Genomic DNA, 25,459 nt, shown 5'->3' with positions numbered 1-25,459 from the left:
AAAATGACAAAGCAACTAAGAAACATGGCATGAATACTACAAATGAGTTGGCAGAGTATAAATAAAACTGAGGAGTCCATATACACAGGGGACTAATAAGAAACAGCTGAAGCGATTGAACAAATCAAACCTGAAACACAAGGAAAAGAACTACAAAAATAAAACAGGCAACAGAACAAACCACAGGATTCAGCTGAAAACAAACAGTCCAGCTAACAGAGCTCGGGAAGACGGCCGGGCAGCTGCGACGACAAGATTATTACAAACCACAGTATTAATTAATGAATTGTTATTTCACTCAACAATTCCACTTTAATATTTCAAAATGTGTAATTACAAACACTTTGCAATTTGATTTCTTTTTGTATGAATTAATAGTTGAATTTGAAAGTCTATATAGCAATCCATCTATTTTTCTAATCTTCCATCCATCCATTATCTGTACAGCTTAGTCCAATTCAGGGTTGTGGGGAGCTGGAGCCTATCCCAGCATAGCAGGTGAGGGGCAGGTACACCCTTTTACAATTAATAACTTATTCATTTTAAATATGTGTTTTCAGAGACCATACTGGTCCTCCAGGCTGCTGATGTCGTGTTTTATGAGATTTGCTTCAGTGTTATTGCTGTTCTTTACTTTCTCTTTCCCTTAAGACTTCTGTTGTTTGTTGTTTTTTTGTTTTTTTTAATTAGGTAGAACCACACCCCTTTGTATGTTCTGTGCTTGTTGCTTCCTGTTTAGTTCACCTGGTTTAATTTTCTCATTCGCTTCACCTGTTCCCTGTTATGTCACGTACCAGGAGATTGGACTCATAGATTATCAGAAACCCAGGGATGAGTGATGGAGTTTTATTAAACAGGACTGACGGAGTGCAGAGAATACAGATACTGATGGTAAACAGAGAGTCCGGGTGATGGACGTGTTGAAACCGGTGACGAATATTTACCCTATTGTCAGTTCTTTGACCGACCTTTCAGGCTCACGTCCTGTTGTTTCCTCTCTTGGATCTTTAACGACCGGTGAGACTCCAGTCGCGAAGTGATGGGCGAACCTTTCCACCTCGATTCTTGTGGCGCGAGAATAAGCAATTTTACCCCTTTAGAATTCCTGATTATTATCGTCCGCTCATTGCGGAGATAGACCTGAGGAGTTATTCTGGTAGATAAGCCAGCCTTTGGGTCTAGGAGTATGAAGCTACCGTACTATCGTCCTAACAGGAAAACTACCTGGTATCGAAATGTGAATAGGTAATACATAACACATAGAAAAACATAACTGAGTATTGATCAGGCAGTCCATAAACTCAGTCTTTTGATTAAAAACATCATCTCACATCATGTGTGCCATAACAGTCATAGATTCAAACTTTAATAAAACTTCTCTCCCTCCTTCACTCACTGAGAGCAGAAAGCGGGGGTTTCCAGCAGGTGTTATCTGTCCAGATAAGGGCCTCTGCTCCCTGTCCGTTGCCTTAGCAACGGCTCTCTGGCCTAGAGCAGTGTTCACGCCACCACTGAAGAGCGCGGCCTTCACAGACGGCAGCAGCAGGCGCTTCCGCGTCTCTCCGTCAGCGTTGGATTGTCTAGCCCGTGATCAGTAAGGGAGCAGGCAGAAGCAAATGTGCAGACGTAGGCATACAGCGTCGGCAACGGGCAGGCAGTCAGCCAATACTGGGAAACAGACAGGGAACAGAGGCTGGATACGTGCAGGGTGAAACCGAGACGATCTGGCAGGTAAGAGTTGAAACAAACAGGTATATAAAGCGCTTCACAGCAATCAAGCCTGACTGCGGGGAAGATGCCTTCAGGGCAGCTGGGAAAACCGGGCGCCGTACCATGGAGCATGACATGTCATTTATCCTCAGTACATATGCCCCTTTGTTTCTGTTCATGTCTTTGTTGGATCCAGTTGACCATTAAACCCTGGCTTACTGTACTCGCATGTTGTCTGCCTTTTCAGTCTGCTTCTGGGTCCATGTCTTTCCCACCACCGTGACAGCTGAGTTTGACATCATGTCTTCTTCTGCACATGTGGACCACTTCAGGACTGTAGACCTTCACACTGGAGTCTGATGAAAGACATGTTTAAATTATATTGTGAGCAACAATGCAATAAATAAATAAATAAATAAATAATGTGTCAAAAGCTGCAGTGGGGGTGTAAACTTACCCTACCTTTTAATGGTGGGGGGGTGGAAAATGACCTGAATATTGGATAAAGGAGCATAAGCTCAAAAGTTTTTTGTTTTGTTTTTTTTTTCTCACATGCTGATACTGAGTAATAGCTGTTTTTTTTTGTTTTTTTTTTTCATGTTTTAGGTGGAGATAAGTTACCTGTGGGGGAGTGGGGTTCAACAACAATATCATGCTACTATTCCAGGGAAAAAGGAAGCTGATTTATTTTTAAAAACAGTGAATGAGGCAGGACCTGTTCTAAAGAAAATGAAACTCTACATCATGCCAAACATATTTACTCTGAATGGTGTACATTAATTTGTTAACTAGTCTGTTAACCATACCCCCCACACCCTAATGTTTAATTTGGAGATGAGCCATGAGCTCTTTATTGCCATCTAGAGGATGCATTGCCTAACAATAATGCAAACATAAAAAATGAAAGTGTAAGAGCTCTGACATTTGACAATGTTTAAAACCTATGTGGCAATTTATGCATGTAAAGGGAGCAAAAATGCTTTTTTTAAAAAGCCGTAAACCTTCCAAGTAATTCTTTAGATGATATGACTCTCTACTAAAGTTCTCCAGACTAAAATATTTTAACACCTTGATTCCTTTTTCTTTTGTCAACAATTCTGTTGCAGATTTGCTTCGGTGTTTAGGATTATTGTGTCATGGTTGTGCTCTGTGTGTGTCTGAAGTTTGCAGGTAGGGCTGGGCAGGTTGCCATGGGGACTTAGGGTGAAGACTGGAGCCACAGTTGACACCACCTGCAGCTCATCATCAGGCTTGTTATCCTGCTCTACTCCCAGCTATTTAAGGACAAGCAGGAGCTTGTAAACCTAACCTTGTGATCTCTACTCATCAGCACCTTGACATCCACCCCTTGGAACTAACTAGCAGCTCTGGACCAAGACATCTCTTTCCACCACCTCACCGCCTAAAGTTGTGCCTGCCTGCTTCCCCTGCCTGTCATCCAACACTTCCCCCGCAACTGGAGATTCTTCCCTGGCTTACCCCCTCCACTGTCACTCCCCCCACTAGAACACAGTAAGCTGTTGCTCCCCGCTGTTATTTCCCACACCTCATCATATCCACACTTACTGTCTACACTCTCTTAGGAAGAGCATCCTGGACCTGCACCAAGCCTTTCACAATTATTATCAATAAACAGTTATTTTTTTTCCCCCAAACCGCGTGTTCTACATTAAGGTTCCCCTCCGCTCTACAGCCTCGGACCGTGACATATTGTTCTTCTGAATGATCCACCCATTGACTGTAAGAGGTCCTGGTTGTCTGAAGAACAAGCCCTAATCTACAGCCCTCCACCACCATACTTGGCAGTTTATATATAAAGTGTTTGCGCTTATATGCTGCCGTTGGCTTTCTGCAAACATGCTGTTTTGAGTTGTGACCAAACATCTCCACTTTGGTCGGATCTGATCCACTTTGTGATAAAGATGACAAAGACCAATTCATGAAAACATTTCCTCACAGAAAATGGTAGAAAACAAAGTCGCTCCAGGTATGTTCAGCTGTTCAACTAGTTTGTCTGACATGACATAAAAAAGTTTCATTTTCACCTTCAGAAAACAGAGCAAACAAGTTCACACACAAAACTGACATATTTTCATCCAGCCAATTCTGCAGCAAATTCCTCAACTTGAAACTCTTCCAGTTCTAAAGAAGTCCCACCTCCACGCTTCCTTTTAAATAGTTCCTAAAGACACGCGAAGAGTCACTCATCTGAGGGTATGGGATGGATCATCTGGACTCGTACGGTAAATAGTGACTTTGCTGTTGTTGTTACTGATTGCATGTTAAGAAAACTTGTTAGGAAGACATCATATATGTTCAAAGTCTTAGTCTTAAATGACACGGATAATTCCCAATTACTTTATCAATCATCTCTTCAAATAATGGTAATAGTTACGTATTTAAACATTTAGCTGATGTCTGGTAACTGATGCACTTTAATGTCTAATAACCTACAAAGAGGATCATCAGAGTTCTGGGTAGATGTGTGGTTATTATCCCTCCATGCTGTATGTTGCTGTTGGATGCAGACATGACTTGCAGGGTGAAATTAAATGCTTATTCAACTGCTGTCATTGAGGGCAGAAGCTAAAACAAAAAAAAGTTAATTTGATATTCAGATTAACTGAAAATAATCCAATTAAAGAAAAATCACCACAAGATTGAAATTACCCATTTGGGATAAATAAAGTTGACTAAAATGTTAATGAACAGAGGTGTTTTAGTCATTTTTGGTCATATTCTGGTCATTTACATTCGATATTTACACATTGTGTTCCTTTCAGTCTAATTTTGTTTTTATTCTAAAATGTTTTTATTGTCTTTCCTGTATGACAAAGAAGCTGGGATTTCATGTAAGAGGTACAGTTTGTTTTTTAGATTTTATTAAATATTGTTCAACAAGAAAATTTACAAAAATGGTGCACTTTATTACAAGTCTGTGGATTATAACTCTGCTTTGTGTATTATAATGGTCTTTTTATTCCTTTCTTTGCATGTATGTGTGTGTGTGTAGGAGAGGTGTGTTTTTTAAATTACTATGTTATTTACTATGGTGATATATACCTATTATGTTTTTATTATGTAAAGCACTTTGTGTTGCTGGATGCAGAATAAGTGCTTTATAAATAAAGTTTGAATTGATTTGATACAGTTTAGGCTGAATTTCTCATATCTAGAACATGTTTTTTTCCTTCTAAAAATGATTGCACATACCACATTTCAGTCAATCCATGAAAGAAATATTTTAAATCACAATTTTTAAAACATATTAAACATTTTTAATGATCTCTATTACAGCTACTCAATTTTGCCCTACGAAGGCCACAGCCCAGCATTTTTCAATGTTTACCTGCTCCAACACACCTGACTCAAATTAATGAGTCACTCTGCTGAACTTCAGTTGAGTTCATTAAATTTTAGTCAGGTATGTTGGAGCAGGGAAGCATTGAAAATCTGCAGGACTGTGGCCCACATAAAACTATATATATATATATATATATATATATATATATATATGGGGACAACTTTATTTTCATTTGATATCAGTTTATCTGTGTAAAGGCATTATTATCTTGATAATTTATTTCCAATTCTGTAAAAGTGCATGTATACATAAAATATTGTATACACAAAAGGGAATTTTCCAACAGAATTATATGTGGAACCAACAGTGTAGAACAATAAAAAGAATCAATGAAACATTTCAACAACAGCACAGAAAAGCCAGGTTGATAAGTGGATCTTAAATTATTGTGTTAGGATTCAGATTAGGCAAGGTTTGCCTAAAGGGATCAAATGTGAAAGAAATTATAAATAGACCTATACTTTTTTTTCTTTTCTTTTTACTTGTTCACAGTGGAGAATGAGTCAGGAACTACCCATCACCACAGGTAAACTCATGCACAGTTAATACACTAACAAATGCTCAGCCATGCAGGCTGTTTCAACCTGAAGGCCTTTTATCAAATAAAACTATTTTGTAGCTGTGTAGTATAACAATATTTAAAAAAATGTCAAAACACCATCATACAGTATTTATTTTTGGCCAGTAGAGATCACCGTTCCCTTTACAGTCTCATTGCAGGGATCCCATGTTTACATTGTGGCTGTTTTTTTACATGTAGGGAGGGCTTTCTTTATGCATTCATTGTGGTTACACAACATAAAAAAAAATAATAATAAATAAATCCCATTCTAAAATTTCCTTATGTCAAGTTTTGTATTGTGATTAGCTTAATAATTAGGTCCAAAAAATCAAGATAATTTTTACAGTGGAGATGTCATCCTCTGGTCCTCAAGAGCCACTATCCTTCAGAGTCTAGATGTTTCCCTGCTCCAAAATCCCTGAATGAAATTAAATGGCTCCAATGTCCCATCAATTTGAGTAAGGTGTTTTGAGGCAGAGAAATGTCTAAACACTGGCAGGGCTTCTTCAAAACCAGGAGTTGTTTGTTTTTTTTTTGTTTTTGTTTTTTTTCTTTAAATAGTTTCTTCTGGTAACTGTGGAGACCATCTTTCCTCCCATATTGCAATAGATGTAATATGAGGATTTGCATTGTCTTGCTGAAATAAGCAAGGCTTCCAATGAAGAGGATGTTGTTTGAATAGGAGCATATTGCTCGTTAACCAACATACAATTTTTTAGAATTAATTGTTTTCTTTCCAGATGTGCAAGTTGTCAGATCCATAGGCAGTAATGTTCCCCCATACCATCAGAGATGCAGGCTTTTTAACTCAGTACTGATGCATTCCTGATGGTCATTTCCCCTACGTTTCAAAAATAATCATTTTAATTGATTTTAAATTGGCAACCATCTGGCACTGAATAAATTTGGCCCTGGTCCTTAAATACTGAAGGTGATGATGATGATGACGGAGTGCAGGAGGAATGGAGAAAAACAGCAGGAACAAACAAATATATGCAACTAAACTATAAAAACAAAACAAAAAAACAAACCCTGAAAGACTTTTGTTACATGGTTGAAGAAAATGGCTGTTTTTCCTGAATTGTGTTCATTCTAAGTTGCATCTGTGGATAACATGGTGAACCATGCTCACAATAAGTACGCTGAACCTGCAACACATATTCATGCCATTTTCACTCCTTTAGTTTTAGAAAACGGAGACATTAAACATTTCCAAATATGAACTTGTTCCGTTTTTTTTTATTTATTTTTTTTTTCAGAGGATATCGTTCAGGTTTTCGATGATTTCCTCCAAGATTTTTCTCCTTTGGCTGTGCTCATTGCATTAATTCTTTTAGTCATCACATATAAATGGAAACAAAACGAGAAAAGTAAGTCTCAAAATTATTATAATGTTGAATATATATATATATATATATATATATATATATATATATATATATTCTGATTTAACTGCACCGTTATAATCTTATTAGCTAAATAACTATATATAAAGCTATTTATAGCTATGTATGTACTATATATAAAGCTATATAAAGTTATGAAAACACAAAGCTAAAAACCAATCCACTGTTAATGTGTGAATTCTATGTTTCTGATAGAAAAAAGCAAGAAACAAGATGGAGAAAAGTGCGAGACAGAAGACAAAGAAGATAAGAGTGATGCAGTAAGTCCTGCAGAGAAAAAACAGTTTTTAAGAGGGAATCCTAATATCTTTATTATTGATTTTATCCCTAAAAGGAATGAATGAATGAATGAATAAATCAGTCAATGAATGGTTTTAAGAATAGAGACAAAGTACAGGATGTATGCCTGAAAGTGAAGCCCCTCAGGTATGAGTCATGTTGCTCAGTACCTGTGCATTCTTATGTAAGTACAGTAATGACCTGCAATAATTCATCACATTGTAGTTTATCACCGGTTACCTGTCATGTATGTTGTAGTTTTATTTTGTATCTCCCTAAATTTTACAACAAAAATTAAATGTTAATATCATCTTTATCTTGGTAGTTTTATGGTTAAATTGTCATGGTACGAGGAGAATGAGTTGTTGAAAAATTACCAAATGCAGAACAAATACAGAGGAGCTAAAGCCAAGTGGTATTTATGGGTTTGAATGAGAAAATACTAGAAACTATGGATGCCACAGAAACTGAAACGGCGACTGACATGAACAATGATCTGACAAGAGTCAACTGAAAACGAAGAGTTTAATGGAACTAATGACAAAATGAGCAGCAGGTGAGTCAATCAGCAAAAGAAACAAGCTGAGTTAATCAAAGAGGAGGAAGTAAAGTGACCAGAACACAAGGGGATGATTACAAAATGAACGAGGAAACCACAACACAAGACTCGGACAATGCAACAGGAATAAAACACCATAAGTCATGACATAAATACAGTACTATCCAGGGTCTGCACACTTCAAAATGTAACTTTTAAAAACGTATAACAGAAGAGTGAAAAGGACATGAATGTTCTTTTTCTTGTTTTTAGTTTTCAGTGTAAGTTTTTAACTAAAGAAAATATGTCTAATTTCTCTGTCACCACATTTTCTTCCAGTCTGAAAACCAAAACGCTGATGTCCAGCAGCGCCGTGATGACAATGAGATGAGGGCAACTGGTGTGCAGACCAAGGAGCCAGATACCAACGTTAAGGTTTATCTCATCACGTTAACCTATTTATTTATTCACCTCAAAAGTATGTTCTTTTCTGTGTTACTAGATGTATACTAGACGTATACCTAGATTAACTCACTGCTTCAGCTACCTTTGTTTAAGTCTAAGTCTATAACATCCTTCAAAGGGCAGTCCTTTACATGTGACATGACTGACACAAGTCTTTCCCTGACTTGGAGGCCAATAATTGTGGAGGTCTTGTTCAGTCTCCTGTAAATAAAGGTCCAAACACTCCCTGCTCCCTGTTATTACATAGAACTCTGCTCGGCTTCATACATTTAGCATTACACTGAACGAGTCTTTGAGCACAATAATGGATGAATTTTGGAAAAAGAAGAAGTGTGTCAAAAGTGACTTGCATTTAAATAATTTATTCATAGTAATTCTGTCCATAGTGGATACTGTGGTTATCTCATTAAGTTTTTCAGATTATCTTTTACTTTGTTCATTACTGAAATTGAATTGAAAAATTAGAGAGCTCCTACAATCTGGTGGAAACATTAGTGGCTAAATAATCAGATTTAATGACGTGTGTAGAGTTAGGATTGCTTTAATGTCTTTGTTTTATTATTATATGTTTTCAGAGACAGTTTTTAGAGATGGGAGTTCACGTTTGTACAGATTAGGGTCGGGGCAGGTGGGGGGAGTGTGCATGCACCTTTTTATTCTTTGTTCCATTCATTCATTCTTTGATGTGTGAAGGCTTTTACATTTTGTTTTTAATATACGTTATTAGTTTTTATTATGTGCAGCACTTTGTGTTACTTTATGTATGAAAAGTGCTCTATAAATAAAATTTGATTCGATTTAATGATGTTAATATTAGAATTAGGAGGAGGGCAATTAATATTGGGATGACAAAAAACATAAAACAAAAATATACTGTATAATAAATTATTTATATATATATATATATATATATATATATATATCTATATCTAATAGCCTTTTTAACCCCTTTCTCACCTTTGTTCACTGCTTATATGTCTATAACATCCCTTTTTTACTTAAGTGCTTTATGAAAAAAAGCTGAAGAAAATAGTGATTTATGATTATTTTAGAGCCGATTTTTGTGCATGTACATTTTTGTGATGAGGGTCCTCAGAGGGAGTTTCTGATAATATATAAAAAATATAAACGTAAACAAATGAATTTTGTTGCTACTCTTTAACAAATCTCTGCTGTGGGGTGCAAACCTCCTATCTCCAAAACTGTAATTTTTCAAAAAATGAAAAAAACTGTATGGTTTTGTAATAACTGGACATAATGTCATCAAATTTGTATTGTGTTTTAATCATATATATTTGGTTAAATATTTGTAAAACAACAGACAGACATAGAGGGTGACCAATAGTACTGATTTATGAAGGAAAACAAAAATCACAAATTTTGGACATAGGAGATGTTTGCCCAACAGCAACAATATCCAAGTATCTAGTCACCACCAAAGACTTATTTCTTTAATATTTTATGGAAAATATGTTTGGCCCTGCAATGTGTACCCTGCCTCTCACCTGCTAAATGCTGGTATAGACTCCAGGATGAAGTGGAGTAGATAATGGATAGATAATTAAATTTTTGTGTTTCTTTTGGAACACAAAAACTGAATTGCATTATTGAAATATTCTAACTGGCATTTAAAGGATTAAAATCCTAAAAAAAATGATTAAATGTTTAGTATTTTTGAGGACAGAAGTTTTTTAAATGATTTATGCTTGACTATCAAGCATTTAACTACTGACACAAAATGGCCGTCAGGCCTTTTAATTTGATAACATTCTCTGGTTGGTAAGTTTTGTTAAAACATGTTAAAGGAACATAATCACACATTTTATGTCACATCAGCATTTGTCTGTTCCTCTGTCAAAGGCAAAGAACACCATTCAAGGAATTCGAGACAGTTATTCATCAATGAAGCAGGTGATCGCCATGAAGAGGATAGAGAAAGTAATGCTCACACTGATATGTACTCGCTATTATACTCATATTGGTATTTCATTCTCAGTCATTACTAGTTTCATCAGAATGAAAAGGTATAAAAAGTTACAATTATGGACACTAAATATAACTGATAAATGTCCAAATGAATATGTAAGAAGAGAAATGGATATTCTAATACAGCTAAATTCCTGGTCAAGCAGCTCTAAACAATGAGCAACTTCTTTAACATTTATGACTGAAAACCCATTTTCTGTAAATTCTGTTCATCACTGCAATATGATTAAAAAAATACATTTTCTGTTTCAGCTGGAAGACCAGAAAGAAAAAAGCGGCCTTCACCAGGAAAAGGCTCAGACGGTCACAGAGAAGGAGCTGGACAACACAAAGAAACAGGTTGGTTTCTTATTGAAATCTGTTTTCTTCATTAATAATGTCACAATTTACCATTCTCTCATTTTTCTCACCTAACCAAGGACTCCCGATTGGCCAAAAAGTCACCGAAAACTACAGTTCATATTTTTTCTTTCTACCACACCTCCACCGTGCACATCAGAAGTTCATTTATTTAGTAAGCAGAACTGATGTTAACACAGTGTGTGAACAGCCAATACCACAGGGGTGTCAAATGTAAATACACAGTGAAAAAAATGGAACAAGTTGAGGGCCGGACTGGTTCAATGTTTAATAAAAACTCTTTTATTTTTATTTTTAATGACCTCATTGTTTACATTAAACCTGGAACTAACAGAGCCCATTAGTTATTGCCTAAAAAACAACATTAATCAGTAAATTATTCTAAAAAAAGTTAAAAAGAGTAATTTTAAGTGAGAATATTTTCTACACTGTAAACCCTAATAAGTTCACAGAACTCAAAAATGAATTTTTAATAGATTACACAACAATATTTTAGTGATGCTTTTAAAAGTTTTAAGTTTACAGAAAATAAAAATCATATGTTCAGTTTTCTTAAATTACCTCAATGTTATCCTACAAATATTGATATTCCACAACTTAAAATTAGGGAGAAATTTACTTAAAATTTCCAATATTCTTGGACCCATAATCATGGGAAAATGCACTTAAATTTTTTATATTTTTCTACTGAAAATCTGGAGAAAATGTTGTTTAAATTAATATTCTTCAACTGTAAATGTGGAAGAAATGTAATTAAAATTCATTCTAAATTAAATACTGATGTTGACGTGTCAGAAAACATGAACACAACACCACAGAGACAACACCTTTTTTATTCACCACAATGTGATTTTAGAGGCACAAATCACAGGGGCTCAGTCAAAACAAAGAACTTGTCGTCGTTTAAACAAAAGAAATGATTTAAAGTGCAGTATGTGTTAATAGTTCCATATGCTGATGGTGGCCATTGCTACACAGGGTAGATTCAGTATTATGGGTCTACATATCACATTATTCAGTAAACACAAAGGATGCAGGATAAAATTTAGTCTGTTTAGCATCATGTATACTACACAGCTATCACTACTATTCGTATGTGGAGCCATTTAACAGTTTAAAAACATTTTGGTCCTCACTGTAACTTTAAAGCTGTAACTCACTTTTTAAAAATAAAACATTCAAATAAAGCACTGCTTCTACCGTGCTGTACTTCAACTGGCAACATCAACATAGTGCATCAAGGACGGCTTTAGGCAACAGCACAATAAACGTACCGTGTGTGAATTGAAGTAATTTTCATCAAGTTATTCAGTGCATGAACTTGGACCAAACAACATGCCAATCAACGTATTAAATCTGAGGTAGAAGAAGCAAATGATTATATTTGTAAAGAGGGGGAAGAAAACAAAGAACTTCCTTATTACTCAGCTCAACAAATAGTTTCAGTGGTTTGTTGTCTTCAAGACACATCACAACTTTTTGGATAAATGTGAATGTAAGCTTAGGTTTTTTGGGGTACTGTAGGTCTAGTGTATAGATTTACCCAAAGAGGAGAAGAAATGAATCAGATTTGTGAGACCACTCACAAATATTTCATCCTCCACACAGAACTCTGAGGGCTGAAGAAGGCTGCATCACAAGTGATATCTGAGGCGACTGTCAGGAGAACGTCTGTGAGGTCTGGACCATCAGCCGACGACAAAACACAAATAACACGAAGATGAGTTCAGCCCCTCAAGGACACAAATCATACTAATGATGTATAGAAACGACATTACTACAACTAAGCTACATGTTTAAACCATTTTCTTTACATATGCTAATATCTTATGTTAGCTTCACACATACTGTACCTGTTAGCACACTTTTTGTTTATGGAATGCTTTCTATTTGCATTTTCATTTATGTGTTTTCTACATGTCATTTTAAAGAATATCAACTTAAGTAAACTTTATAAACAGGTCCTGGGTCTCTGACTTATTTGGGTGATGTCATATGTTTAGGTTGAATAAATAGGCAAAGGACTGATATTGAGGCCAGTAAACTTACATTACAGGTCATGAAGAAGATGGAGGAATCTTCACTCAGGTGCACAGGAAGCACAAGAATGACAAGGGCCTGTCTCATATTTACATCACATTGTTCCTGGATGGACAAAAATTATCCATTAAAATAGTAATTAAACGAATGCAGAGCAAATATGCAAATATCTTTGTAAGGTAGAACACATCTTTTCAAGATGTTCATATCTGGTGAAATGACAATATTGTGTTCATAGAATAATCACTCAACCTGAAGTCACGGTCCCAAGATATATTTTATTTTTATTTTTTAACTACATGCAAGGCAATTTACACTACGGCTTCTTACAGCTATCTGCAAATAATCTGTTAATTATCTGTTTTTAATCATGCAAAGTTAAAAAATCACATGAAGGTCATGAATCCTCATGAGCTTGGCTAGCTCATCTGCTATCTTGGTGGACTTCTCTCTGAACAAGCTGATGAGTGTAGGTGTGTGTCTATCCAGCTTGTAGAACTCATCACGCAGGTTAACGTTGTTGATTCGGTGGAACTCTGCAAACACCTGTACATGACGGAATTACATGTACCAAGATTAATTAGGAACAGCAGTGAATGTACTTTTAAGTTTTCAGTTGGCAGGCAGCAAAGCCAGAGGTAATTCTAAGTCATTTAAATATTGGAAAAATCATAACAGACATGTTCAACATGGGCATGGTGAAAAGGCATGTTGTTGAACAGGAAGAACAATAAAATACCTGTGACTCCATAAGTAGGCCTGGCCATCTCTCCACGAAATCTCTCACCCGTGGAGCCACAAGAGCTCTGACAATTTCTTGGCAACAAAGAACATGGTTGAGCACACAAGTCCATGTTCTACATCGAAGCACTTGGGGCAGTAATCCCCAAACTGGAAGAGTGGCTACAGCAGATCCCAGGACAAACCTCAGACATCTCGGTCCAGAAGAGTGCAGTCCTAGGAACAGCAAAGATACTGCACAGAACCCTCAAGCTCCCAGGCCTCTGGTAGAGGACCCGAGCTTGGATGGATGAGCGACCGCCCACGGAGGGCACAGGGACAATTTATATATATATATATATATATATATATATATATATATATATATATATATATATATATCTGTACTTATATAGAGCTTTTCTCCAAAGAGCTTTACATGTACATCACATTTACCCATTCACACACACATTCACACACTGATGGCGGAAGCTGCCATGCAAGGCACTAACCAAGGACAACCACTCTACCCACTGAGCCACACCGCCCCGATGAGATATATACATATATCAGATATTAATCAGATTTACAAAAACTCTTGCCTCTTTCACTCCCTTTCTCCCCTGGGTGGCATTGGTGGCTGTTGGAAAACAGAGCTACTAGCAGTTTTGATGTTGGCTTAAATTGTGGGTACTGTAGCACCCATATTCCACTTTCTGTTCATGTAACTCTGGTTGCAAGGATTAGAGTAGTAGCACCTCATATTCATTCCTGCCATATATATATGTATACACTCATCAATAATAAAAACTTATTTTGCCTTAGCAGCGGATTAGTTGCACTGAAGGCATTTGTCCACATGATGGTGCTGTGGCGTGTTCAACCACAAAGAAGGAAATATGAGAAAAAGAATATATATATATATATATATATATATATATATATATATATAATCTTATTAATAAGGAATAATTCCAAGTCAATGTAGTCAGGAAAATTATAAGTATCTGAAATAAAAAATATGTTGAATATCATGTCAGATACAGATACTATTAAAACAGTTTCAATAGCTCATAAGATTTAAAATGAAAGATAAAAATCAATGCAAAGCCAAGTATTTGTCCAGATGTTTTTTGTGATGTAGCCATTTCTGTTAAAAACACCAATATTAACAGCAGCTTCTTACCAATAACAGGAGCCTAATAGACATTAGTTTTTGAACTGGATCACACACCTGATAGACTCACCTGTCTGCCCTGTTAGCAGCTTTGATGTCAATTCTTTGGATTTTTAACCCTCAATAGTTGAAGCATTAATGGTTTAGCCTCAGCCTAAAGCTAGTAGAATAAACCTCCTTCTCAGCTCCCTTTCTTAGGTCAAACTTGTTGCACAACTGTGTCACTTCCTAATCCTGAATCATTTGCCTTTATAAGGCACTTGCTGTACCATCATCAGGGGCATAAAGTAAGCTTAAAGCTGTATTTATTCCCTTCAGAATTAATATTTTATTTTTTGTTTTCCCAGTCAAAAGATACAACATTGAACATGGTTACCAAACGACCTACAATCACACATCAGCTGCATACAAATGAGTACAAATGAGTTGTACAGCAGCATTCAGTGGAGATTTTCTAAGTGTAAAATGAAATATAATGGATATAATTCAGCTGCAAACTTTGCTAAGCTTAACTTTTCTCAACTGCACAGGGTCTTGCATAGATGATAATAAATACATTGGCACTATAGCTACCGTATTGGGATGTAGATACATATTTATCATTATTATTAGCTGTTTTACAATCATGAATTAAGTAAGACTTTTATTATTTGCACATTTTCAGTTGTAGTGCATGCAACAGCACTGAAAAGCCAATCAGAGCGAGCTCTTTCACCCACAATCACAGTACAAGTTCTACAAGCTGAATCAGCTGCATAAACACACTACTTGGCTTGTTGTATGAGGTGGATTAGACGTATATTTAGGACATTTTAATATTCTTTAGATTGTGTCATAAAGGATTCGTTTGCTTTGGCTGAACATTCTGGTGGAACTGTTATTTTCTTTTTAACCTTGAAAAACATTTCATAACCTGCTTCACTTTCAGTGGAACAATACAGTGAAGTAGTACTTTTTATTTCAGTGCAAACATGTTTCTACTCGCAAAAATGTATTTACAAAACAAGAGGAAGTTTTACAAAGTGCCACTATTTATCTCAGGCAGTTTCCATTCCAGGCTCTAGTTCTAGTGAAACGCAAACATTCTGCAGGCTCTTTGTAGGGACACAATAAATGACGCTGACACAGGATGACACAGGTATGATGGTGACTACTACACAGTACTTCACACATCCCTCTAACAGAAAAACTAAAATACCCGTTTGAGAATGTTGCAAGACTACATAAACATACATACAGCTTGTCATTTTTTTATTCCTTTTCAAATTTCTCAAGTTAATCTATGACATGAAATGGATAACAACTTGTAGCAGAATTATGTATTTGATACCATTAATGTGAGAAAAGCACATTCTGTAGGAGGCCTAGACAATGTTTTTACACAAGGTATGAAATATGTTTGTTGTTACATACTTTTCTTAGGCACTGCATAATATACAGATGCTTTATAAAGAATGACAAGTACTGTTTAGGCCACAGCCCCCAATTTAGTTATTTATGCATTAAAGTGTAACCACACCCCCTACTTTCTGCGTTATTTTTGGAACTCTGACCTTTGGACTGTCTTCTAGGATTGGATGTGGATTACAGACCTTGTTTACTTCTCTTTTGGATAGACAGGAGGATTTATCTGGACCCTTTTAGAAGGCTCAACCCAAATTGGGAAAACCCAGCACTATTTAACCTTTTTTGGTTATGCTACACTATCAAGAACACTATAGAACATTCCCTTCAGATCATTCTAGTTCTCATGACTGTCCTTCGACCTTCACAGGCAAGCTGACTGACAGACCAGATTCAAACACCCTGGAAACGTTCTCCTTAATATAATAAATCTCATTCATCCAATCCTTAGGTCTCTGATATTTATTGTGGGTCCAGTCTGCTGAAACGTGACAGGCAGGTTGTGGCAGCTGCAGGAAGTTCTGCTGTAAATTGCTGCTGCTACAATTTGAGCTGCTGTCTGTCGCCAGATGAGGATCAGCATGTAAAGAATAAAGTCTGGTGTTACTTTTACAAACCACAAAAGCACAGATCCATCCCACTGCAGGAATAAGTCATCAGAAACTCTGTGAAAGACTAAAAGTCTGAAACTAGCAAATCTACCACAGATAAGTTCACATCCCTTCATATGCTTTGGAGGGTTTGCTTTTCTATGCCTGCAGGGTTAAGACCCATCTGTTTGCATATGTAGGGAGGGGCATGTGGGGTTTTTTAAATTTTATCATGACCTAGAGCCTCTGCATCATGAAAAACATAACCTGGTTTGACCTTGTAGAGGGCATTATGAGCCATCTTTTACCAACAAAATTCTGTTTTTTAATTCATTTTAAAAATAGAAATTTTATCACAATGCAGTAATACTGTGTTGTTAACAGCTCAAAAAACAAATTTTTGGGTGCACTACCCCTTTAATATGGTAAAAGTATAATGTGTTAATTACCCAGATTTATTTTATTTAATTTATTTACAGTGATACATTAATTTTGACAGCCCTAATAAAAGTCCCACTTTTTTTTATTAAGGCTGAAGTATATATCCAAAAAATAAATATTGCTATGTTTTTTATTTTATTTTTTTTTCTATACAATGATATTGTGACTCCTTGAACTTATCCTCCTAACTCCCAGTTTTGGAAGGCTCATAATGTAACCCTAGCCCAGCCCAGCACAGCACGGTGTAGTCTCTGTGTGCACACATGATTCTATATGGCAAAGCAAAGATCACACTGGTTACAGTACTGTAGAAATAATGTCTAGAAAATGCATGAAATTTCATGGTGTTTCACACTTTTAGGTCATTGCCATGGCATTCTATACGTTACCGGTTTTCATAGATTTCTAGTAAGATATTCACAAACTTTACTAACAAAGCTAATGAGCCATAAGTTAAAGAATGCTTCCTACCAACACTTTTGAAAGTAGAAAGCAATTAAAATGAAGATGTTTAGCATCCGATCTAATTCAATTCCATTTAATTCAGCGTTTTTTGTATAGCGTCAATTCACAACAGTAAACAGCCACAATCAATTCAAGCCAATTCACTGTGATCCAATGAAAACAAATCCACATTAGTCCAGTTTAATAACTGTGTTCATTCAAGCCAGTTTACAAAGCATAAAAGCCTATCTATGAATGGTTCCTATAACAGTTCTGTCACATAGGTTGAGTTTTCCAGTTGTTGTCATAATAGTATACAGATAATAATAAACCGCGAGTAATTCTGATAAATTTCTGAACTGGGACATCTTGATTAAATGACCTTTCTGTCTCATAAAAAGAACACCAGCACATGGGAAATTGATGTAATGAAGCAGAACAGCTATACATTTGATAGTTTAATGTGCATCACAGTTATTTTTACATTTCATATCAAATTTATATATTTTTTATAAGAACACATTCAGCCTCCGCTCAGCAGAACAAACCGTGTTTATGTGAATTGCACCTTCAGCAGCGTTTTGTAGAAGTAGAGAGTTCAATCTACGGATACATAAGAAGCTAAAAGGTTATTCAGATGCAGCAGGCCTCTGTGTCAGCTCAGCGAGTTTTACAGGTCTTAGCACAGATTGAAGGGAGGAGATCAGAACAGCTCGTATCATCCCACTGACTGATTTCTGTAAAGAAACAAAACAAAAAACATTGTTTCAGTCAAAGGTACTAAAATCAAACTTAGGAGCGATTTTTCAATTGCACTACTTGCATCTCAAACCAAGCAATATTAAAGGATTTAAGGCTTTCTTTCCCCAAAAATACAGAAGGGGAAGCTAGTTGTGGTCTTAAGACAAGAGCGAATGATAACACTTGCACCCATGTTGGTGATTACCCTTTCAAAGCCTTAAAGCCTCTGGGTTCTGCTCAGTCTATTCGCTGCTCTCAGGACTGTATCTTTCGGACAGAAGTCAGACTTTTTGATGCAAAACTCCTCCTATATATTTTGTCAACCTCCTCTTTCAAGGACTCGATATTTTTCAAGCTACACACGTTTCTCTTTTTTTTTTTTTCATCATACTTCTGTTGTTTGGGATCATTACATCAGTAACTACAGCCCTCTTCTTCCATTGGCTGAACTCCCACTGTGCTGCTGGTTAACCATCACTGCTGTATCAGTCCAAATCTGGAAGAGCCAAACACCTTGACTTGGCTATGGTGCTCTATGTGGGCTATATACAGTGTGTATATACATATTTATACATATGTATATATACATATATACACACATCTCCATGACTTACCTCCAGGATTAATCTGTATGCAAGCCTCTTGGCCATTTAGATTGTCCGGTTGCCCTGGACTCCACAGTGAAAATGTAAAGTCAGTGCCATCACTCCAGAGCCACAGGTTGTCCTGGAATGAATAATGTACCAAAGCAAGGAGACAGAGGACAGACGTTACAGTTAAGAAGTGTCAGTCTGTCATTAATGTCTTTTTTTTAGATTAGGTTCAGTTAAAGTTACCTGCTGGCAGTCACTGCCTCCAATCCATGTTCTAGGACTGCTGTGAGTGAATATTATTATCAAGTCATTAATGAACTCATTCTCATCTGCGTTGTGCACTGACACAAGGTTGGCCTGCATGGAGCGACAGTTTTTCTGTGTTGGACATTGAGACAAAGGAAGATGCTAAACGATGGAGGTTAGGGTCAAACAGGGTAATTTGAGGTAAATATTTTGGATAAATCATAAAGAAATGCAGTGTAACTGTATAAACACAAAAGTCATTCCTTTCTGTTGTCATTTACCAGCATATTCAAAGCCATGGATGAGGAAGTTTTGCCTAATTATCAGTAAATTAGCTGTCTAATAACTAAATTCTGACTGAGTTTGTTCAATTCAATTAATTTCGAATCAATTAAATTCAATTCATTTGTATGGCCACAAAGTCAAATTAAGGCACTTTACAGGGACAGTCCAATTAAGTAGTTCATCCAATTATATTCCAATTAAATCCGCATTAGTCTAATTAATAATGACTGCATTCTTATAATTCAGTTCATCAGAATAATGGCCTAACTAAGGAACACAATCAAAACTCTTCAGATTAAAAGCTACATTTTTAGTTCAGGTCAGCACAATGACCGCCCGAACAGCTGAATAAAAGAATTCAGTCTCTCATTCACTGTAACAACTGAACAATCCCAGGAAAACATGTAGATTGTAATAACAAAAAATAGAAATCACACAAACAGCCTCAAGCATTCAGCGTTCTGCTTGGTAGTTTGGCAGAGAGAACACTAATGATTGGATTGTGGAGAAAAGTTTGTCCCAGTAAATCTGTCTAAAAAAGTTTACGGAAACCTGTTTAAGAATCACTCTTAGGTCTTCAAGTGCATTTTCTTTCCTTGCAATCACAGCCAAAAACAAAATAAATAAATAAAAAAAAAATAATTTAAAACATTTTAATGGTTATATTTGAGATTTAAGGGTGTTTTAAAACTTTGTTCAACTATATGTAGACCTCGAATGTGAACAGTGAGTACATTTTTTTTCTTACTTTGTCCCATTTTTAAAATATAAGATAACTGACACTGAGGCACTGTGTTTTAAAAAAAAACATTATTCTTATCATTTCCCCAGGGAAAGGAACAAATTATTTTAATTTATTTATTTATTTATTAAAGGGTTAAAACTTTAAAAGAGTTAAATTCCTACTTCAGATTTAACGGGTCCCTGGGACTGTTGTCAGAAACTGTGAACAATACAAAGAGAAATTTAATATTTATGATAAGCAGACATGAATAATAGATAGGGTTTGGCATGGACAAGCAGTATTCACTTAAAATGCGAGAATGAAGAAAAACTGTTGGAACTGAGCTGGAGCAAAAGAAAAGGGATAGTAGTACTGGCAGTCTGTACATTAATGCTCAATAGACTGAATATGTATGTTCGTATACATGCACTTTTTTTGTAAAGATGTCTGCACATGTGTTTCTATGTTATATCTATTGTACACACAGTGAAAATGCCTGAGAATAAATGTGTATTACCTCAGCTTCAGCCCAAGTTAAATTAGCTGGAACAAATAAGTAACTGCGGCCATGTAACCGAATCCAAGAGTCAGTAGAATATTTCTCACAAGGATCTTCCTCTACGCTGTCGTCTAATGAAGACAAAGAAAAAAGAGAGACTCCACTTTTCTTTTATCCACACTGATGTGTTTCCATACGAGATAAAACTGATCATTAATACTCACCGAGTGTTCTGGCCACAGCTACCAGGCCACAAACAAGCAGAGTCACAGTCAGCATCTTTAAAATGGAGGGACGTGGATGTTGAAGATGATGATTTAGCTCTAAAAAGTAAATGCAAAAGAATTACTTATACTTGTGAAGGTGGTTGAAGTGAAAAACTAAGTCGAGAGGAGAAAGAGAAAATGTTGGAGAGCAAAGAGAGTCATCACAAACCTGCTGATGAATGATCTTCTCCTCTTCCTCAGATTCAGGCTGTGGCCTTTGTTGCAGAAAAAAATAATTATCAATAGTCTGGGTGAGTAAAGTTTAACAGAGTTTATTAGAAAGAGAAAAGAATCTTCTACAGGGAGAAAGTTGACCAGAGTCTGACAGAGTCTGGTGAACTTCTGAAGAGAAAGAAGGATGTGTGGAGACTTTTACCCACAGTGGGAGGGGATAATAAGATTGGGTAGCTGTGAATTAGATGGAGTTCTGTCTTCAAGGCTGTTCTTATCTTGGTAGGTCCCTCTCTGACGCCTCAGTGCAACTCAGTTCTTTCACCAAGCACACACTGTTCTTAGTCCAGGGGTCAAGTTAACCTTGAACACAGTAAGAATTTAAAATGATTAAAAAGTTTGATAAGGGTTAATAAACAGATTAATAAAGATAATTCCCAGACCACCTCTTAAATATTAAGTAATAAGTAATATCCGTTCATCCATTTTATGTCCTGTTTATTAGAAGCTGATCAGAAAGAATGTGTCAAAAAAATAAAAGGGCACCACATGGCAAACTATATTTAAAGTTAACATTTCACTGAGTTACAGAGGCTTGACGGTGACATGGGAAGCCCTGGTAGATCAGATATGTAAACATAAAGATGGCGTCAGCATATCAAATCCTCTGTTATTAAAATGGATGTCCAGAGCTGGAAAATCAACAGTATGGACAATAATCTTTCATTTTTTGACAAACCTAAAGCTGAATCAGGGATGGACTTGTCATCTGGCATACCAGACACCTTCCCAGTGGGCTGACATAGTTTATTAACTGGTCTGACTGGTCCATGAATCTCTGTAGATCAGCTCACCTAACAGTGGCCTGGCCTGCAGGTCTTTACTCTAGTAATTCATTTGTCCAAACAGAGCAGAATTTTCTTTTTTGACCACTAGGCCATGAAACACGTTGGTCATGTTCATAAATGACACCAGAATGAACCAGTCAGATACTTTAAATCCCTTCTGAACCAGTGGCTGCAGCTACCGGTCAGAACCGAGGAGGTAAATAGAGACGAGGAGGAGAGAAATTAAAAAGAAATATAAAAGAAATTAAAACTGACAAAATTTGTCCCCACGTAAACAGAAGGAGAGTTATATAACTGTGTGTGAATCAGATCTCCAACAGAAGCTTATTAAGGTAACATGGATACATACAAAGTAAAAGAAAACAGTACACTGAACACTAATAGACATTAGACAATCATAGATCCCATACACACCGACTGAAGCTTTCTCAGAACATGTGAGTGTATGATGTTACATAATAGTTATATATTGTAGTTAAGCTGTAGAGCTGTCACTGTTTCCAGCAGCAGAACAGCTGGTTAACTGGTTGTCTTCATGGGTTAACTGGTGTTTACGGTTTAAAACAGCAGATTTTAAAATTAACTTCTTTATATCTTCTTGAACTAAATCATTTAATGAAATCACGAAGATGATTTTTAACCATCATTCATCAACGTTAACAGTGAGTCAGCAAATTTCAGACTTTTTATCAGCCTGTCATGTTATTGGTTGTGGGCTGATCATCGGAGACTTTTGGGTCAAAATTTGTTAGATGCAGCTTTTGTTTAGGTGTTTATTGATAATATACAGATGTAACACTTTTTTAAGATTATTTATTTAGATTTTTGTCCAAAATGCCAGGGCCAGTTTTTCTCCTTTTTTTTTAGACCACACATGAGTTGAATGGATGGACAAAGCTCACAGGAACACATTTATTTTGGGTCATTTCATTTTATGTACATTAACTAACTGACAACTTTGGTCACATAAAGTCAAACTGAATAATATGTAGTTGAAATAAATTCTAATTGAATTTAGTTCAATTTATTGAAAGTATTTATATAATGCAAGTCCATGAAAAGTGGTCAAGCAAATGAAAAATGTATGGACTGAACATCATGATGGGCAGAGCCCCCAAACTCACAGTATCTGACCAGCCGGATCTCGCCTCCTTTGATGAGCACAGTTGTTTTTACTTGTTTCAGCCACTGTACACCAACCGCCTGAACCAGCTGATGGCCTCCATCTTACTGGTGTTCAAGGACTGCTCCGCTCAACTATGTGGGGACCTCACCAAGCTATTCCAGCAGCTTCTGGACTCTGGTTCACCATTATCCCAGTGTCTAAAAATAGCTGCCCAAAGGACCTGAACCTGGGGTGAAAAATCAGAGAAACATCAAACAGAGAGCTCACACTAACTTTTCTGTGTAGCATCACTGGTTTCTATAAGATGCTTGTGAGACCTGATTAAAGTTTGATATTCATATTGCTCAGCTTTGCATGTGTAATTTCTATTTACAAGGTTTTAGTTTTCCTGCAGGGTTTTTATGATATGACTCAATAATAATAAACATATTCTGGGAAGACAAACTTTCAAATTGTAGGTAATTTTTTTCCCCCTATGATTTTTTTTTTTTTTTAACCGTACAAATGTGATTTTTTTCTAACTAAATCTCATCCTAAATGACATGATGTGTTCAGTAACCTCGGTCTGTGTCATCATGTAACATTTTATCTCATTTTTATGTCACTGAAGTGAAACAGACCAGAGGAGGCGGACGGGGTAAAACATGAATTGTGGACAAAATGATATTATATCATCACTTTGTCGGCTCTGATTGCCGCTTCTTCAAAACTGACACACACACATACACTCACACACACACACTGCCACGTGTAGCAACCAGATTTACTTCTTTAAACAAAGCATGCTGCATTGAGGACCAGGAGGGGCTTTGAAATGGCAATACAGCATTTTTATAATAAAAATTAATTGTGAAATAAAAATATAGATTTCTAAATTTATTTTAAATTCAACAATTCATGCAAAAACAAATCAAACTGCAAAGTGTTTCATAATTACACATTTTTGTTTGAAATATTAAAGAGGATATGCATATTGAAATAATAATTCCTTAATAAATACTGTGATGTGTAAATGTGTCTTTAAATGCTATTTCTAAATGGAGAAATAAGTAAGATAATTCTGGTGTATGAATGTGGATGATTGTTCAGTTGTGGTCGGTGTAATAATGGATTCAATGTAAAGTACTTTGGATGCCTTGAAAAGTGCTGTATAAATCTAATCCCTTTGTCAGGGTTGCATGGCGTGGAAGGTGTGGACCTAAATGCAGGCTTTACGAGGTACAAGGCTTTACGAGGGACATATGGCTGCAGGAACAAACTAACTAACTAAACAGGAGTACATGGCCTGAACCTGACATGAATACTACAAAAAAAAAGAAAAAGAAAACATGACAAAGCAACTAAGAAACAGGTGAAGGGAATGATCAAGTCGACAGCTGAGTTTGACATCATGTCTTCTGCACATGTGGATCACTTCAGGGCTGTAGACCGTTCACACTGGAGTGTGGTGAAAGTCATGTTTAAATTATATTCTGAACAGCAATGCAAAAAAATAAAATTGTTAAAAGCTGCAGTGTGAGTGTAGGCTTACCCTAATGGTGGGGGGCAGAAAATGACCTGAATATTAGATAAAGGGGCACAAGCTCAGAAGGTTAAGAAACACTAGAGTGTTGTTTTCCTTTTGTTTTTGTTTTTTTTCTTTCTTTTTCTTTCTCACATGCTCATATGGAGTACTACTTGTTTGGGTTTGTTTGATTTTCACGTTTTAGATCCAGGTGGAGATAAGTTACCTTTGGGGGAGTGGAGTTGAACAACAAGCTCACACTGCTGTTCCAGGGAAAAGGAAGCTGATCTAATCTTAAAAGAAGAGAATGAGGCAGGACCTGTTCTAAAGAAAATTAAATGCTTCATCATGTCAGCGTTTTTCCTCTGAATGCTGTTAACAGATAAGCAGTTCACGTAATTAGTTTGTTTACTAGTCTGTGATCATTAGTTTCTTAATTAGTTTGTTCGCATAGGGGGGGATGCAGATTGATTTGGGCAATTATGCTATGAGTCTAACAATATGTCTTTTTCAGCTGTTATAAAAACTTAAATCCAACAAGTCCAAATCATCAGCCCTCCATCACCCTACTTGACAGTTTATACAAGTGTTTGTGCTTATATGCAGTGATTGTCCTTCTGCAAACATGCTGTTGTGCGTTGTGACCAAACATCTCCACTTTGGTCTGATCTGTGCAAAGGTCAACGTTCCAGAAGTCTTGTTGTTTGTTCAGATGCATCTTTGCAAACCCAAACTGAGCTACCATGTTGCTTTTATAGAAAGAAGAGGGAAAGAACTTCTGCAACCAAACAAGCCACATTTGTTCAGTCTCTTTTCTAAGTGTACTGTCACAAACTTTAATATCTAGCATGCTAATTGTGGCCTGTACAATCTGTGATATGGCTCTTGGTATTTTGGGATTCTGGGAAGATTGGCACCTCTCTGGAATTTCTTCACCTAGTGAATGACCTGTCTTACAGCAGAATGACAG

General features: G+C 36.3%; 1 protein-coding gene and 1 long non-coding RNA gene across 2 annotated transcripts; both read right to left on the bottom strand.

Annotated features, from left to right (window-relative positions):
- Positions 1–784: 784 nt before the first annotated feature.
- LOC121640240 lies at positions 785–12,865 on the bottom strand. Its single transcript, XR_006010424.1, has 3 exons — positions 12,856–12,865; positions 6,637–6,640; positions 785–859 (listed from the first exon to the last, which is right to left on the bottom strand). It is a non-coding gene; the product is annotated as an uncharacterized LOC121640240 (long non-coding RNA).
- Positions 12,866–17,671: 4,806 nt separating this feature from the next.
- On the bottom strand, positions 17,672–21,187 carry LOC121640200 (ladderlectin-like). Its single transcript, XM_041985923.1, has 6 exons — positions 21,010–21,187; positions 20,799–20,897; positions 20,593–20,705; positions 19,064–19,198; positions 18,842–18,953; positions 17,672–18,223 (listed from the first exon to the last, which is right to left on the bottom strand). Exons 2-6 carry the CDS (start codon positions 20,851–20,853, stop codon positions 18,147–18,149), a joined length of 492 nt encoding a protein of 163 aa, XP_041841857.1. The 5' UTR covers positions 20,854–20,897; positions 21,010–21,187; the 3' UTR covers positions 17,672–18,146.
- Positions 21,188–25,459: the final 4,272 nt, after the last annotated feature.

Source organism: Melanotaenia boesemani, chromosome 5, assembly GCF_017639745.1.
Source record: "Melanotaenia boesemani isolate fMelBoe1 chromosome 5, fMelBoe1.pri, whole genome shotgun sequence".
NCBI classification, from domain to species: Eukaryota; Metazoa; Chordata; class Actinopteri; order Atheriniformes; family Melanotaeniidae; genus Melanotaenia; species Melanotaenia boesemani.
Note: the sequence above shows the minus strand (reverse complement) of the source record. Positions and strands in the feature narration are given on the sequence as shown.

What these genes read in the sequence shown, in the direction of transcription:
- LOC121640200 (XM_041985923.1), bottom strand. Translation starts at nt 20,853, where the DNA reads ATGCTGACTGTGACTCTGCTTGTTTGTGGCCTGGTAGCTGTGGCCAGA. An exon ending in GAGGCAGTGACTGCCAGCAG is followed by an intron (nt 18,954 to 19,063) that starts GTAACTTTAACT and finishes TATTCATTCCAG; the next exon opens with GACAACCTGTGGCTCTGGAG. An exon ending in CATACAGATTAATCCTGGAG is followed by an intron (nt 18,224 to 18,841) that starts GTAAGTCATGGA and finishes GTTTCTTTACAG; the next exon opens with AAATCAGTCAGTGGGATGAT.